At 40.6% G+C, this 15,104-nt stretch overlaps 2 protein-coding genes, 1 non-coding gene and 1 pseudogene across 3 annotated transcripts; 3 read left to right on the top strand and 1 right to left on the bottom strand.

Moving 5' to 3' along the window:
- Positions 1-1,458: 1,458 nt before the first annotated feature.
- Positions 1,459-3,838, top strand: LOC121056001 (mitochondrial import inner membrane translocase subunit TIM8-like). Its single transcript, XM_040529593.1, has 2 exons — positions 1,459-1,665; positions 3,337-3,838. Exons 1-2 carry the CDS (start codon positions 1,459-1,461, stop codon positions 3,523-3,525), a joined length of 396 nt encoding a protein of 131 aa, XP_040385527.1. The 3' UTR covers positions 3,526-3,838.
- Positions 3,839-4,946: 1,108 nt separating this feature from the next.
- Positions 4,947-7,849, top strand: LOC102713317 (annotated as a pseudogene).
- A 141-nt stretch (positions 7,850-7,990) lies between these two features.
- On the bottom strand, positions 7,991-8,064 carry TRNAV-CAC. Its single transcript has one exon. It is a non-coding gene; the product is annotated as a tRNA-Val (tRNA).
- A 1,768-nt stretch (positions 8,065-9,832) lies between these two features.
- LOC102715991 (protein Mpv17-like) lies at positions 9,833-14,464 on the top strand. The gene is made up of 8 exons (XM_015843039.2): positions 9,833-10,150; positions 10,278-10,365; positions 11,051-11,145; positions 11,255-11,327; positions 11,455-11,547; positions 11,641-11,727; positions 11,864-11,944; positions 13,879-14,464. The coding sequence occupies exons 1-7, from the start codon at positions 9,876-9,878 to the stop codon at positions 11,942-11,944; spliced, it is 792 nt and encodes a 263-aa protein (XP_015698525.1). The 5' UTR covers positions 9,833-9,875; the 3' UTR covers positions 13,879-14,464.
- The last annotated feature ends 640 nt before the right edge of the window (positions 14,465-15,104 follow it).

Genomic DNA, 15,104 nt, shown 5'->3' with positions numbered 1-15,104 from the left:
TACAATTTTATAATTAAACTATCGTTAATACTTCAAATATAACAGTGATATGCATTAAAAAAAATTTGGGAACTGAACACTCCCTTTGGCACGGCCGGCGAAGGGCCATCAGAGCGGTCCTGCTGTCACGTCGTATATAATATCTACCACCTGACTAATTAATAAACTGTTCAAAAAAAAGACTCAATAAAGCTCAAAAATAATTCTTAATGGTTAATTGTATTTATTTTTACCGTATTTCATATTTCCTGAAATCGGATACAAGATTTCGTACTTCAATTAATTAAGACGTTGATTACAACTGTACACTATTCAAATTATTCAGCCTGCATCTCTAATTAATTGGGTTAATTAGATGAGGCAATTTCGTTTCTGCCCACGTTTCAGGTGCTAATAATAATTTTGCCCTTTCTTTTTTTTCATTTTTGTCCTTACTTTTTTAATTGAACTAACCAGTTACCCCTGTTAAATGACTATTTTACCCCTGCACGAGAATATCATTTTGATTCTTTTTTAAGTTATTTGTGTTGTTACCCTCCGTTCTAAATAATAGAAATATACAAAAGAAATATATTATTAATTCAAATGACATGTTTTAAAACTTATAATTTTTTAAAATATTTGACAGAGTTTCAAAACTATGTCAATTTTTTTTAAAAAAACTATAAGCTTCATAGAAATATAAAAAAGCAATATATTATTAATTCAAATGTTTAAAAACTTATAATTTTTAAACATAGGTAATTTCGTCATTAATTATTTCAGGAATTAAATCTTTTATTTTTAAACTAAATATATTGGTCAACTAACGGTCAACATAACTTCCATCCAAAATAGGGACAAACGGTTCATTCGGTTAAAAAAAAGAGGGGCAAAAACGAAACCCCTAAAAAAGGGTAAAATCAATATTAGACTTGAAAATTAGGACAAAAACAAAATTGTCCCTAATTAGATTCATACCATTATAAACTTGGTTGTTTTGAAAAGATATCATTATAATTTGACTAATTGGAAGAATGTCATTACAATTTTAGAATTATTTGACCACTTCGGTGTACTTTTTAAATTTTTTGGACCACATTGCCTTTCGCCTCTAGTGTTGTTCCCTGCTTTCTTCAGGACACCGTTGGAAGTGCAAAGGATAATTTAGTCCAAAATATTTTCTAACTTCACCGAAGAAGTATGCAGTGACATATCTTAAATAATTCTGAAATTATAGTGACATTCTTCCAATTAGTCAATTAGTAATGACATTTCAAAACAGATAAATTTATAATGACATGAATCTCATTAACCCTACTTAATTTGGTTGGTTGTTTATGAATCCCGTCCCATTTTCAAACATTCCGGTAGAGATGGCAGATGGAATTGGGCCATAGTACAACCTCCTCTGAAGGCCCATTGAGAGCAGTTGAGGCCTCTTTCACATCGGAATTTGGCCAGATCGTAGAAAAAACAATGGCTCAAATAGCCGATTGCCTCTTCTTCTTCTTCTCTACTACGGCCGCCGACGAGACGAGAAGGGAAATTTGCAAAGGAGAAGCCTTTGTTGTTCGTCGCGAGCCGGCGAGCGAGACAGGCGAAGCGGGCGGAGGGGAGAAGAACGGAAGAGAAACCATGGATGCTTCAGCGCTCAGCAACCCGCGCCTGCAGGCGATGCTAGAGGTAAATCAATCTCGTCAGAGTTACACCCACTCACTCACTCAGTACAGGCAACCCTAACACCCTAGCAGCCCCCATGTGTGTTAGATTTGTTGCTACTACTCATCATCGCCCCCATATGGTATACTTGCGATTAAATTTGTGTGCTTTTGAGATCGATTTGCCCATTCGCTAACCGTTTTCATCTTTGGGCAACAAGTTCATAGATTTGGGCCACAGCCTTTTCTGTTCCAACCGTCAGGTTCTGTAAATATTTATTTTTTTCAATTTTTTACAAACATTATTCAGTCAGCAAGAGTTCATAGAGATGATGAGAAAAAAAAATTAGTTAAGCGTAAGGTTGTGCCCTCTGGGGCTTTATAGATGTTCTGGAAATTACTGTCCAGGTGGAAATAGTTACTTGAATCCAGGTGCGTGTTGGTACATGATGGGCGGCATCAGGATTTTCTTTTAGAAGTATCAAGCGCACAGCACACAACGGGAAGTGTTGTATCTTGATAATGGAGGATTTTTCTTTTGTCACAAATCTCTTATCTGGTTCTGTTGTTGAAAGGGCACCAAAGTAGTAGAATCAGACTTATTCACGCTCGTGGTTGTGGCATTCAACCAATTCCTTGTGCAAAACTAGTACAACTAACCCAGTTGGCCTGAACATAAGTAAGTACATACTTTGGGTACTGTCTGGTTTAGGCACCACCTGAATGGTACTGGCGGTTAATGAAATATTTCCTAAAAAAAATCCATACCTTGCTAAGTTTCTAATGCTTCAACTGAAGAGATATTCTGTTGTTCGTAATTGCTTTTGTGGTGCTCTGTATTTAAGGTACACAGCTGTGAAGTCATTCAGAGTGCAAGTTAAAATTGGCCAGTAATTTCTTAAATTGCAGTAGTTCCAAATCCCGTGTGGGCTAACTCATATAGGGGGGCGACTTGTTGCTATGTTCAATTTAATTTTGTTGGCCTAATAATCACCTAAAGGATATGCTGGTATATTATTTCTGAGAAGAACATGATGAGTTTTGTGTCACATCATTCTTGATAACCTTGCACCTTTATTTGGTTTGCAATCAGCATCTTTTGTATATCTTTCAATGGTGAAACATGATAGTGAAAACTGCTCGGTTTTAGTTGATGTCATGTTCTGTGTCACTTGCATAATCCAATCAAAGAAAACAGCAGTGAGATCAAACTTCAAAGGGATTTCATCTTTATTAAATGTGATTACTGATTAGCTAGCAGTTTCTTTACATAGAAAAATGATTCTGCAATGTTTTCTGGCATGTTGCAAGGACATATTTCTGGCGACACATGCGAAAGGGAGTTAGTATACTAGAGAAACATCGAGTTCTGCAAAACAACTTTGAGTAAAAAGTGCCTTTCGTTAACACCTGATACGAGTTCCTGGTTTTGGATATGTTGAATGCTCAGGAGTTGCTTGCTCTCCTTTTACACAATAATTATTTTGTATTTCCGTAATTCCTTCCTTTGACAATGGTAATTAAGCAATTCCTGTCAAAGTTCCTCTTCCATAAACTATTTTTTTGTAGACATCTATAATGAAGTCGTGCCTTCAGCTTTAGTTCTCTTTTCTTTTCCAAGATTCCCTGTTCAATTACAGAGCCGTGGTGCTTGTTACTAAAAAAAATGTACTGACCTTTTGTTTTCCCTCTTCAGGAGGAGAAGAGGAAGGCAATGGCAAACGAGGTTGTGGCCAAGCTCACTGATGTCTGCTGGGACAAATGCATCACTGGGAGCATTGGAAGCAGCTTCAGCAACAGCGAAGCTTCGTGCCTGTCCAACTGCGCGAAACGCTTTCTCGAACTGAAGATGCTCACCATGCAACGATTTAGCGGCAGTAGATGAAATAATAATATCGTGGTCTTTCCTGCATGGAGATGTAGAATCTAGTGGAGTCGATGCTAGAAACTAGAGGAGCAATCACTTGCTTTTTGCTTCGTTATCAGTTTTGGTGTTTCCATGCATACGTTTTCAAGTGAAACGATTGCAACATTCGCTCTTGTCAAAAAGAGATCGTATTTTTACTACTTTTTACCTGAAAAGAATCAGAGACAATACTACTGGAGCAAGAAATTTGTGTTAGTGAGGTTTCTTTTCTTTGGAAATATTGAGGTGGTGTTGAAATGAAATGAGTTGAGTCTGCCGATGCAAGAAGTTCAACACCTCCCGTGGCCTGCCTCTCAGACTGAACTGCACCGCTGTTCTTTTCTTTCTTTATATTTTTTACTGCATCGCTATTGTAATTTATGTTTAAGTAGAGCCGCCATTAATTAGCTCTCACTCAGTATATTCCAGCCAATTCCGGAGGCACATATCTCGAGGTGATCCGACGGTGGATGGTGATGAGCCAGTGCTTAGTGACACGACGGCTATGATTCCACTTGTAGTACACTAGACGATTTCGTCGAGGAGTCTCCGCTAGTGGGACTGCTGTCCTTTGGCCTCTAAGCTCATTAACTCACACACTTCCCTTCCCAGCAAGGCGACATCCTCAAGGTTAGCTCCTCATCTGATGCTTCTTGATCAGGTTTCTCTCTACACTGTTTTTCCTACAATCCTAACTACTACTAGTACATTTTTCTGCAAGTCCTAGCTCCTGATCATCTTTTTGCAGCAAGTTCGTGTTATTGTTAGTGCTCTTATCTGTGTGTACTGTGTAAATGGTTGCCTTGAGTTAACTATGGTTTTGTTGAACAAATTTGACACTATTGGGGATGCCTGGATGAGTGCCTCGAAGTTGCAATGCATTTTGTTTCCATCTTTGTCACTTGGTGCCTGCGTTTTTCGGTTAAGATGTTGGGGGAACAAACAAGTAGGGCTTTGAAACGTTGATGCTTCTATGAGACGAAATCCATTCCAATCAGACACATCCTGACATCCATATGATTCATATGCCAGAGAATCTTTACATTGACACATTTGTATTCTTGAGTGAGCCATTTCTCAGACACATCCTTACTCACCCGACCGATTAATGACCAAAATACGCAGATTGTCGTGTTTCTGATTGTTGGATTTCACATCACAACGTAGTCCTTTTTTTCAGAAGTTGGTGCCATTTCTGAATTTTTGCAGATTTATTTTCTTTTTATTGTCTTTCTTCGGTCTACTTTGTATTGCACTGAACAGTGCCTTGTATATTCATCTCGCATACTTATTCTTAACATATGAAATTCTGAGATATCATTCATCATGCCAATTATCATACAAGCATCATTAGTGACTTCTGCTTTTGCTACTGTCAGAATTTTTCTCAAGAGTTCGGCATGGAGAACTCAGAAGATGAAGCAGACAAAGGCAAGCTACCCTTGGAATTGAAGCCATTACTCTCATTAGCACCAAAGATTCCCACTCTTTTGGGATATGATGTGGAAACTAAATCAACCAGTCCACTTTTAGTTTATGTCACACCATGCAGACCTTGCTCCTCATCAGAACAGCCTCAAGAAGCCCCACCTTCATTTTCTGAGCCCATACCAAAGTCACCAGTTCCTATAAAGGCCACACCAATCTCAGTGGCATTGCCCACACATCAACAGGAAGATGAATCATCAGATGGAGATTATAAGCCCTTCTGCAAAGAGAAAAAACCAGCATCACTGAAGAAATCCAAGAGGCCCCGGCAAGCTGAGGAATCTAATGTAGCCAACATCAAGCGCAGATCGATAAGGAGAAACCTGGACAACGAGTTCAACTTATGTTCTTCCTCCTCAGACAACCCAAAGGAATCAGTGGAAGGAACCATGATGATGTTTGATTCACTGCGGCGCTGCATACTACAGTTGGATGAAAAAGAGGACGCAGGCAGGCGGGCTGACCTGAAAGCTGGCACTCTTATGATGCACAACAACCTCAGAATCAACAACCGTAAGATGATAGGACATGTACCTGGAGTTGAAGTCGGCGATGTTTTCTTCTTCAGGATGGAAATGTGCATTGTTGGTTTGCATGCACCAGCCATGGGTGGTATTGATTACATCTCTTCTAAGCATAAAGATGAGACCCTGGCTGTCTGCATTATTTCATCTGGAGGCTATGAGAATGACGACGATGACACTGACATTTTGGTGTACACAGGGCAGGGAGGCAACAGTCGTCACAAGGAGAAGCACGACCAGAAGCTTGAGAGAGGTAACCTTGCTCTCATGAACAGCAAGAACAAGAAGAATCAGATCAGGGTTGTGCGCAGTGCACAAGACCCCTTCAGCTCAGGTAAAATATATATTTATGATGGGCTTTATCGTATCGAAGACTCATGGACACAAGGCTAAGAATGGATTCAATGTTTTCAAGTACAAGCTGAGGAGGGAGCCAGGACAACCTGATAGAATTTCACTTTGGAAGATGACTGAGAAGTGGAAAGCAAATCCTGCCACAAGAGAAAAGGGTATACTGTTAGATTTATCGTCAAAGGCAGAGAACCTACCTGTGTGCCTTGTTAATGATGTTGATGATGAAAAAGGGCCAAGCCACTTCAATTATGTTGCTGGAGTGAAGTATCTGAGACCTCTTGGGAAGACAAAACCTTTACAGTGTTGCAAATGTCCTAGTGTGTGCTTGCCTGGTGACCCTAATTGTTCATGTGCACAACAGAATGGTGGTGATCTTCCTTATAGCTCATCAGGATTGCTGGTGAAGCATGTCCCGATGGTTTACGAGTGCTCCTCTAACTGTCAATGTTCTCATAATTGTCGAAACAGGATCAGCCAGAAGGGTATAAAACTGAATTTTGAGGTTTTCTGGACGGGAGACCGTGGCTGGGGTCTCAGGTCTTGGGACCCCATCCGTGCCGGGACATTCATTTGTGAGTATGCTGGTGAAGTCATTGATGAAACTAGGACTGACATGGATGTTGAGGAAGACAAATACACTTTTCGCGCATCCTGTCCTGGAGATAAGGCTTTAAACTGGAATGTGGGAGCAGAATTACTTGAAGAAAAAAGCACAATTGTCACAACTGAGAACTTTAAGCAGCTACCAATCATCATAAGAGCAAACAATGAAGGAAATGTGGCTCGTTTTCTGAACCATAGCTGTTCTCCAAATCTCCTTTGGCAAGCTGTACAGTATGACCACGGCGATGATAGCTACCCACATATCATGTTTTTTGCAATGAAACATATTCCCCCCATGACTGAACTAACTTATGATTATGGTACAAGAGGTGCTCCCCCTGGCTTTGAGGGAAAACTCTTCAGAGCTTGCAAACTCAAATCATGCCTATGTGGCTCTAAGTATTGTCGAAGTTTGTTCTGAGAGAAGATATGGTGGGCACGGATGAACTAATGTACTAAAGCAGGTAAAAATTGGTGTTGCTGTTTTGCAGTGTTCTCTGCACCCTTTTATTTTTAACCTTGATTTTCTAACAAATCTGTGTCTTCTAGAACTGAGTTGTACAATGATAAAACATGTCTTCTAAAATTGTTTTTACTGTTGCCACTTACCAATTACTAGTATGCATTTGTGCTATATAAAGCATATGTAATGCTAAAGAAGAGCATATCTTTGCATACTATTACTGGAGTAACCAGATGATAGAACTAAACTTTTTATAAAGAATTTTAGATTTTGTAAAACTATAATCCATTAGGGTACAGTTCTGCTAATTCTTTTTTTTATATATTCTTCTTCATCATTTTAAATTTGTTTGATGGGAAGTTATACGTAGTACATTTGCCCGCTGCGCCTACTAGGTGACTTTTCATGCTTTGGTAAAGAACTACAAAAATCTGTTTGGAATTTAACCTTAGCATCGCATGCCGTAGCTTTAATCATCAAAGTATTTAACGTTGATGATTTGAACAATTAACTCTTAACTTTGGCAGCTCAATTTCTCTCGTGCCTGCCTAATGTTGACACCTACAATTTTCAGGATATTAAGCTACTCTATGAATGCTAAACGTATATGCGTTGTGGATGCTGCTAAAGAAGAGGAAGACGACTAGGAGAATGGCATGAAGGGGCTCAGTTTTTGTGGCAGAATGTAGTGGAATGCAGCAATGAGAACTTCACATTTGTGCTGTCCGTTGCCCACGTTGTAGGCGTGTATAGCCCCCCAACGCAATTATGTCTTTTGGTAGTTGCTATGGCAGCACTAAACCCTGTTAACTTTGTGATGTGAACTTTGCTTTCAAAAAAAAACTTTGTGATGTGAATGAGATATCTGCATGTGGTTATGCTGCTGCTGCTTGATGCTGTGAAGTTAAAAACTAAAGAGAAAAAAAAATGAGATAATGTATGCTGCGAAAAACTGGGATAATATATGTGGTTATTCTGCTTGATTATGAAGTTAAAAATTATTTTAAAAATTTGTCTGAGCCCAGGTTCGAACTGGGGACCTCTAGTGTGTGAGACTAGCGTGATAACCGACTACACCACCCAGACTATTTGTCTTAAATATTCGTTCTAATTTATTTGGACTCAGTTTTATTTTACAGAAACTCATATCCCGAATGTTTTTGGTTTGTCATACAAACCACATCTAAACTTACTAAAAAATACTTGTCTTACGACTAAAAGAACAGCCGACCTATACGAGGTGTGCACATTGTGACAAACTGTCATTGTTGTATGAATTTTGATAGCTGATATTGAACTATGCGAGCTACAACGGGATCGTTATCTCAAGAAAATGTGTAAAATTGTATGAACTATGCGAGCACAAAATTATGTACAGATCTACATCACGTTCCCCTTCCCACAAAATTGTGTAAGAAAATCTACAACACAGTATAATGTACAACACAATTAAGTATTCACCAGAAATCTCCACAAAAACACCCCCCTTCTTTGAAGTGACCATACATCCGAGAGACGAGCTTTGCGCTCTCAGGGCAGTCGACACACATCCAGAGGTTCTTGATGATCCTGATAGGTGTTCTTGGTTTGGAAGCGATGAGAGCAACGACAATGATGAGCCTCTCGCTGTGTTAGGTCAGTGTATTCGTCTTTGTCCTCCTCTTTGACATCAAACAACATAGATGTAGTGCTTGATCGGTGCCCATACTCACTTAATCTAGTCTCGATCTCTTCAACTATGGTGTATTTCTTCTTTGAGGTAGGATGTGTCTTGTCACCCACCAAAAACTCATGGAGAACTCCATTCATGTGCAGGAGGGTTGATCCATGCCTCTTGTCAATGCCCATGAAATTCATCTCCTTCCTCTTTTTGGCTTCCTCCCATTGATTCATTTTAGTATAGAAGTTGTCCACCGTACGTCACATCAGTAAAACAGAGTAAAAATAGAGTCAATACTACCATAAGACGTTCTTTGAATGGTTTTTGTAAGTTTAAGAGTATATATTTTTAGTTTTAGGGTCAAGAGAACTTAGACAGATTCGACGTTAAGTTAAAATATCTATAATGACCTTATTCCTATAGTGAATAAATGTAGCTGGAAAAAGTCCAACAACAAACTGACGGCCTACACAATTAGGCCCATCATCCATTGCTACCTTCTTTTACCTCACCTACAACCAAGGTTCAAAATTCCGGAATGAAATTTTTAAAATTTCAGCCGTTTTGGTGGGTCCTGATAGTAAGTGACTCCGATTGAATATTTCTGGTTAAAAAAGCACCCAATTTTAGGGAGGAAACCCTAGAAGTCCCGAAAATCCCCGATCCACGCGCCAGCGTCCCTGCGAATAAAAAAGATCGTCGTCTCCTTTCCTCTCGCGTCGCGATCTCTACCACGCCCGCTGCCGGCGTCGGTGGCCGCCCGGCCTCCCCCAGCTATCGTCACGTCGCTCCATCCTCCGTGTGGCGCCGCTCGGCCTCCTCTAGTCGTCGTGTGGCGCCGCCCGATCTCCCCCAGTGGCCAGCGCTACCCCACCCTCCACATCCGACCTCCTCGAGCCGTCCGGTGCCACCACGCGGCCTGCGCCGACCGCCGTCGCTGCCCCACCCTCCCCGCGCCACCGCCCGACCTCCTCCAGCAGCCGCGCGCCGCCTGCAGGCCTTCCCAAGCCACCGCACGCCGCCCCCAGCCGATGAGTGCCGTTGTCGCATCCTGTCAGCTGATGGTTTGAATAAATATTGTTTGAACATATTTTGTCCAAAATTTTCTGAATTTCAGAAATTTCGCTATTTTGGTGATCCCGATACAAAACATTGTTCCGATACTCAGAACCCTGCCTACTACAAGGACCCTAGCTGAAGCGCCACCCAAAACCCCAAGCTGCTCAGCACAGCATCCATGGCGATGGCTTCCACCCTCCCGCTCCTGCTCGTGCACCGCTCCTCCCCTCCGACGAGACCCACGGCGCCACTCCTCCACTCCCGCCGCCTCGCCCTTCCTCCCCTCCCCGCGACAACCGCCGCCGTCGACCCGCGCAAGGGCGTCCGCCTTTCGAGGCTCCACGCCGCCGCCTCCTGCTGCGACTCCGCCTCCTCCGCCGCCGTCACCACCGGCGGAGCCGGAGGAGGAGGTGGGTCATCCGGAGCAAAGGATTGGCGTCTCCTGCTGGCCTGGTAAATCCAATTTCGATCCCTTCCTGATTCCGGTGCCTCTTTGCGGCCAGGCACTGCCATGTTCATGTGCCTCGCGTTGCCATGCTCATCTAAATGCAAAGCTACTGCAATGTGCCATGGTTTGCAGGTACCTGCTCGTTCTCGATAAGCATCCCATCATCACTAAGGCTGTTACCTCGGCCGTCCTCACTCTCACCGGGGACCTCATCTGCCAGGTGCCATGCAATTGTTTTCTACTTGCCACATTTTCACTTCCATAGGATGCAGCATAAGTGGATTACTTAGTGCTTAATTGATTCATGAATAATGGTTGGTCCATGAAGATGAAGTAGTAGTATCCTCTTCAGCTCAGCTATCCAGTTTTAGGAGGGCTTCCTGTTACTCAGCAGTACTTTCACAACCGATGTGCTTACATGTCGCATCAAATGGTCAAATCATACCGTGCATTGGAATGTTATCTGCTACCGATACTACTTGGAACTCAATGTGCTGAATTATGATTCCCTTTCACCTTAGTTGTACTCGATGTTGAATCCTTAAGTTGGAGCCCTGTCACAATCTTGTCTAATTTTCTGTCCATATCAATTTGCCAATCCGATATCAACCATATTCTGAATATCTTGTCTTTAGTCAACTGTGTCAGCCTTTAGCATGTGTTAATCACTCGGTAAATCATATGATACCTCAGTGGATTTCACTTTGGCCAAAGTATCTTATTCCATTACTATGTTAATAAAGAACATTGTCCTAATCAATTTGGATTGCATTCACAGATTGGACAAGATGTTTGACATTTCAATGATGGCATACCCTTATTGTATCTTGTTAAGGTTCCTTACAAGTTACAACCTTATTCATTCTTATATTGACTATTGCCCTTGTTGTTTGGTACTGTTCCAGCTTGCGATTGATAAAGTGCCAGAGCTAGATTTGAAGAGAACATTTGTATTCACATTTTTGGGACTTGTACTGGTGGGACCAACATTGCATGTCTGGTAATCTTGTTTATGCAGAAGAATTAATGTTTAGCGGAGATTAGGATAGCATGTTTTATCTGCCCAGTTCTGTTTATTGCATTACTCATCTGATCATCTCCGCATGCAGGTACTTGTATTTGAGTAAATTAGTGACAGTCAGTGGAGCATCAGGTGCAATTGCTTGCCTCTTACTTGATCAGGTATGCTCTTTCCCTTCTGCCCCAAAGAAAGAGATATATACTATTAGCATAATTTCACTAATTGTTCTATTCTAGTTTGGTTTTGCTTTTATGTTTTTTTTTGACATTTTTTATCTGCCCTTTCCAGTTCATCTTCTCTCCTATTTTCATTGGAGTATTTATGACTTTGTTGGTCACCTTGGAGGGAAAGCCCTCTCTTGTAGTTCCAAAGCTCAAGCAGGTGACATGATCCTCTTCTATTGATTCTCCCATCTACCTGATAATATGTTTCCACATTCATTTGCTGGTACCTAATTTCAGTTGTAATTTACAGGAGTGGTTATCATCAGTAATTGCAAATTGGCAATTGTGGATACCCTTTCAGTTCTTGAATTTTTACTTTGTCCCACAGAAACTTCAGGTATTTTAAAATTTTCATATTTTCATAGAATTTTTAAAGTATTATACTTTACTTTGGAACTGACTTTGCTTTTATCTGTTCGTTTTGCATGCTTTATATGTTGTTTTAACCTAATTTATTGACATTTTTTTCCCAGGTTCTTGCTGCTAATTTTGTAGCCCTTGCATGGAATGTGATTCTGTCATTTAAAGCACACAAGGCAGTTACTGTGGAATAGGTAATATTGTATGGTACATGGACATGCAATATGATACCTTTGCTTCAAGTTCTAGTATTAATTTCTTTTTTGGAATGTTCATATCAATTTGTTTGAAGCAAGAGTGCAATGTAACCACTTTTCCCACGAGGGTACATCTCGTGAGAAAAGTGGTTACATCACCTATTTCCAGATTGCTATATAGGTGACATCGACTACATTGCAGTAAGTGCAGTCGTACTCATTATATACGTCTCTGAGCTTCCCTTTTATTCTATGTTCATTTCAACTTGATCAGCCGTGTTAGACATTCTAACCTGTGTTTGCACAATAACTCTTTCCCTATGGCTTTTATTCCTGGACTAACTTTCTGCCACCCCCTGAAAACAACCTTGTGTTGTGGACTTGTTATGAAATTATTGTAGCTTGACTCCTCAAAGTCAGACAAATCACCTTCCTGTACCTTTTGCAATTTAAAATGATGTTGATTGATACTAAAGATGCTGTTTGTTCTTTTGTTCCTTTGAAAACCTAGCCAGTAGCCCAGCAGTGTATCTGAAGGCAAAAAGAAAGAGACAAGGTCAAAACGTTATTACTCTGCCGCTTTGTTTCACACAACTACCAGCACTGTACAAATATTTTATCCCACAGAGTAGATTTGAAGTTGATTTCCTTATGGTGTATAAATGTTCCAGCATTTCTCACTCATTAATTAGGTTTTCACATATATTTATATAACTTGGCCGGTCAAATGACATTTTGTTGTAGCTTTAGGCAGATTTGGATAGTCGGTGATAAGGAGAAGGATGTAGTGGCATGTAAGAGCTGCAGTTGCACTGGAGAGTGGACTCAACACAAGCATAGCCATTCTTTGACGACCCTAACAGTTGCATGTAGAAATTCTTAGGTTGTGAATTATAGGGGTTGTTACTGGTGTTGCTGTGCTGAAGCCTGAAAGTAAAGGTGTTATTGTTATGGCATGCCTTAGTGGCTTAACTTTTTGCTGTAGGGGCAAGGTGGGAAATGCATGAACAACAAGCCATGCATCTATCGTGTAAACTATGTAAGTGAGTAGGTTAAAACTGCCTTATCAGAAGCAATGGTGTTTGTCAACGCATGGTCAGTAATTCTGTGCGCCAGCTGCCAGAGCTTGTCTGGCTGCGGCAAACACAGTTGGTGCCTGTTTTTGTTTGAGCTTGCATCCAGTCTCCCTCGCAAGCAAGGGTTGCTATCGAGAGTCGATAGATGTCAGTGACGTGACAAGATTGCCCTCTTGTTTTTGGTTTGTTGAATCTTGGATGCTTCTAGCTCCCTTATTAATTTGTTGAAGTGAGAGTCCAATATAAGATCTTTTCCAACAAGAGTACATCTGTGATTGTGTATATTCATAAACTATTTCCCGATTGCTATATAGGTGATATCAAGTACATTACATTACATGTAGCTGTAGGCATTATCTACATCTCTGAGCATCCTTTTATGTTCTGTTCTTTTCAATTCGACCAGCCATATGAGACACTTGGACTTGTGCTTCCAGCCTTGCATGATAACTCTTTCCCACTGCTCATATTTGTGGACTTGTTTTCTGCCACCCCTGAAAACAACCTTTTGGACTTGTTATGAAATTAAGTAGCTTGATCTCCCTAAAGCCACGCAAGCCACCTTCTTGTACCTTTTGCAGTTTAAAATGATGCTGATTGATGCTAAAGGTGTTGTTTGTTCTTTTGTTCCCTGTGAAGAACTAATCAGTAGTGTCTCTGAACACAAAAGTAAGGAATAAGGTCAAAAGAGACTGTTTTGTCTTGTAATTTCACCATAGCTACTGAAAATGTAAACCTATAAACCAGGCTGGATTTGAATTTGATTTTCTTGTGGCGTTTAAATGTTTCAGCATTTCTCAATCATTGACCAGATTCATTTATCACTTGGTCTCTCACTTCTTTTGTTCTTTGCAGTTGTTCTAGGTTCAGACAGATTTGGATCAGTGGATATATAGTTGGCGACTACAAGGACGTAGCGGCGTGTTGTAACTACAGTTGGGCGAGCGAGCAAGCACAGCACAGCCTTCTTTTGCGCCTCTTGCAGTTGGGTGTAGAAATTCTTAGGTTGTGAATTAGCGTAGGGCGTGCTCCTTACTGGTATTGCTGAACTGAAGGCGGAAAAGCAAGTAACCGTTTGGCGTACCCGAGTTTGTGCCGTATTGGCCATGCAGCAAAGGCATGATGTTGCGAACCATGTATCTACTATCTTGTAGAAGATTATATGTAGGTGAGCAGGTTCAAAGTTTCTTTATCTGAAGCAACGGTGTTTCATGTTACCAATGGTCTGTGCGACAGCTGCCTCAACTTAACTTGCTGTGGCGAACACAGTCGTAGCCTGTTTTTCTGTTTGAGCTTGCAATCCAGTCTCCGGTGTAAGCAAGGTCGCTTTTGATCCAGTTAAGCCGACAGTGATCGATGCGTGTACTGTGTAGCATGAAAAACACATTTCTGCCCTGGGTTTCCAAGGATGTTGCTGTGATGCGTAAATGTTTATTTATGACATGAGCATGACGGTAGAAAGGTCAGTCTCAGGTTGGTCGTGAGTAAGTTTGCCGACCTCGTCTTTTAGCTTATTTTAAGTATAATCGAAAGGGTTTATTAATGATTAAAAAATAATTTATGGGTAAAATGATTATATATACTCATCTAAAATTAAGGTTGAAAAATAAACAACGATGAAAATACCTAAAAATCAACTTCAAATATAAGTATTAAAATTCAAATTTTAGTCTATAAGCATAATAATAAGCGATAGTTACTTAATGCTAGACATGCCAGTTCAAACAAGAGATGGAGGAAGACATAGGAGACCACAACAGTCAACGAGAAAATTATTATCCTATATCCATTTTAAAATGTAAGTATTTTTATATTTATTTTAGATATAAGAATATCTCACTTGTTTATGGACTACTTGGTTTAGCGAGTTTTAAAAAATCCAAAAAAAGTGAACTGTTTGTCCGTTTCTATGAAATTTCTATGCAACTCACTGATTCCGGAGACCTTTATTTGGGAACGAAGCATCGTTATTAGAGTGGTGTCTAATCCGCTTGCGAGCAAACAACATCGCCGCTCTCACTGCGTGGGCATGCCGTGGGTCTCGTTTTTGTGTCTCGATTCGTACATACCATACCCATCAG

The sequence above is a fragment of the Oryza brachyantha genome, chromosome 12 (assembly GCF_000231095.2).
Source record: "Oryza brachyantha chromosome 12, ObraRS2, whole genome shotgun sequence".
Classification (NCBI taxonomy): Eukaryota; Viridiplantae; Streptophyta; class Magnoliopsida; order Poales; family Poaceae; genus Oryza; species Oryza brachyantha.
This window is presented reverse-complemented; position numbering and strand designations above follow the sequence as displayed.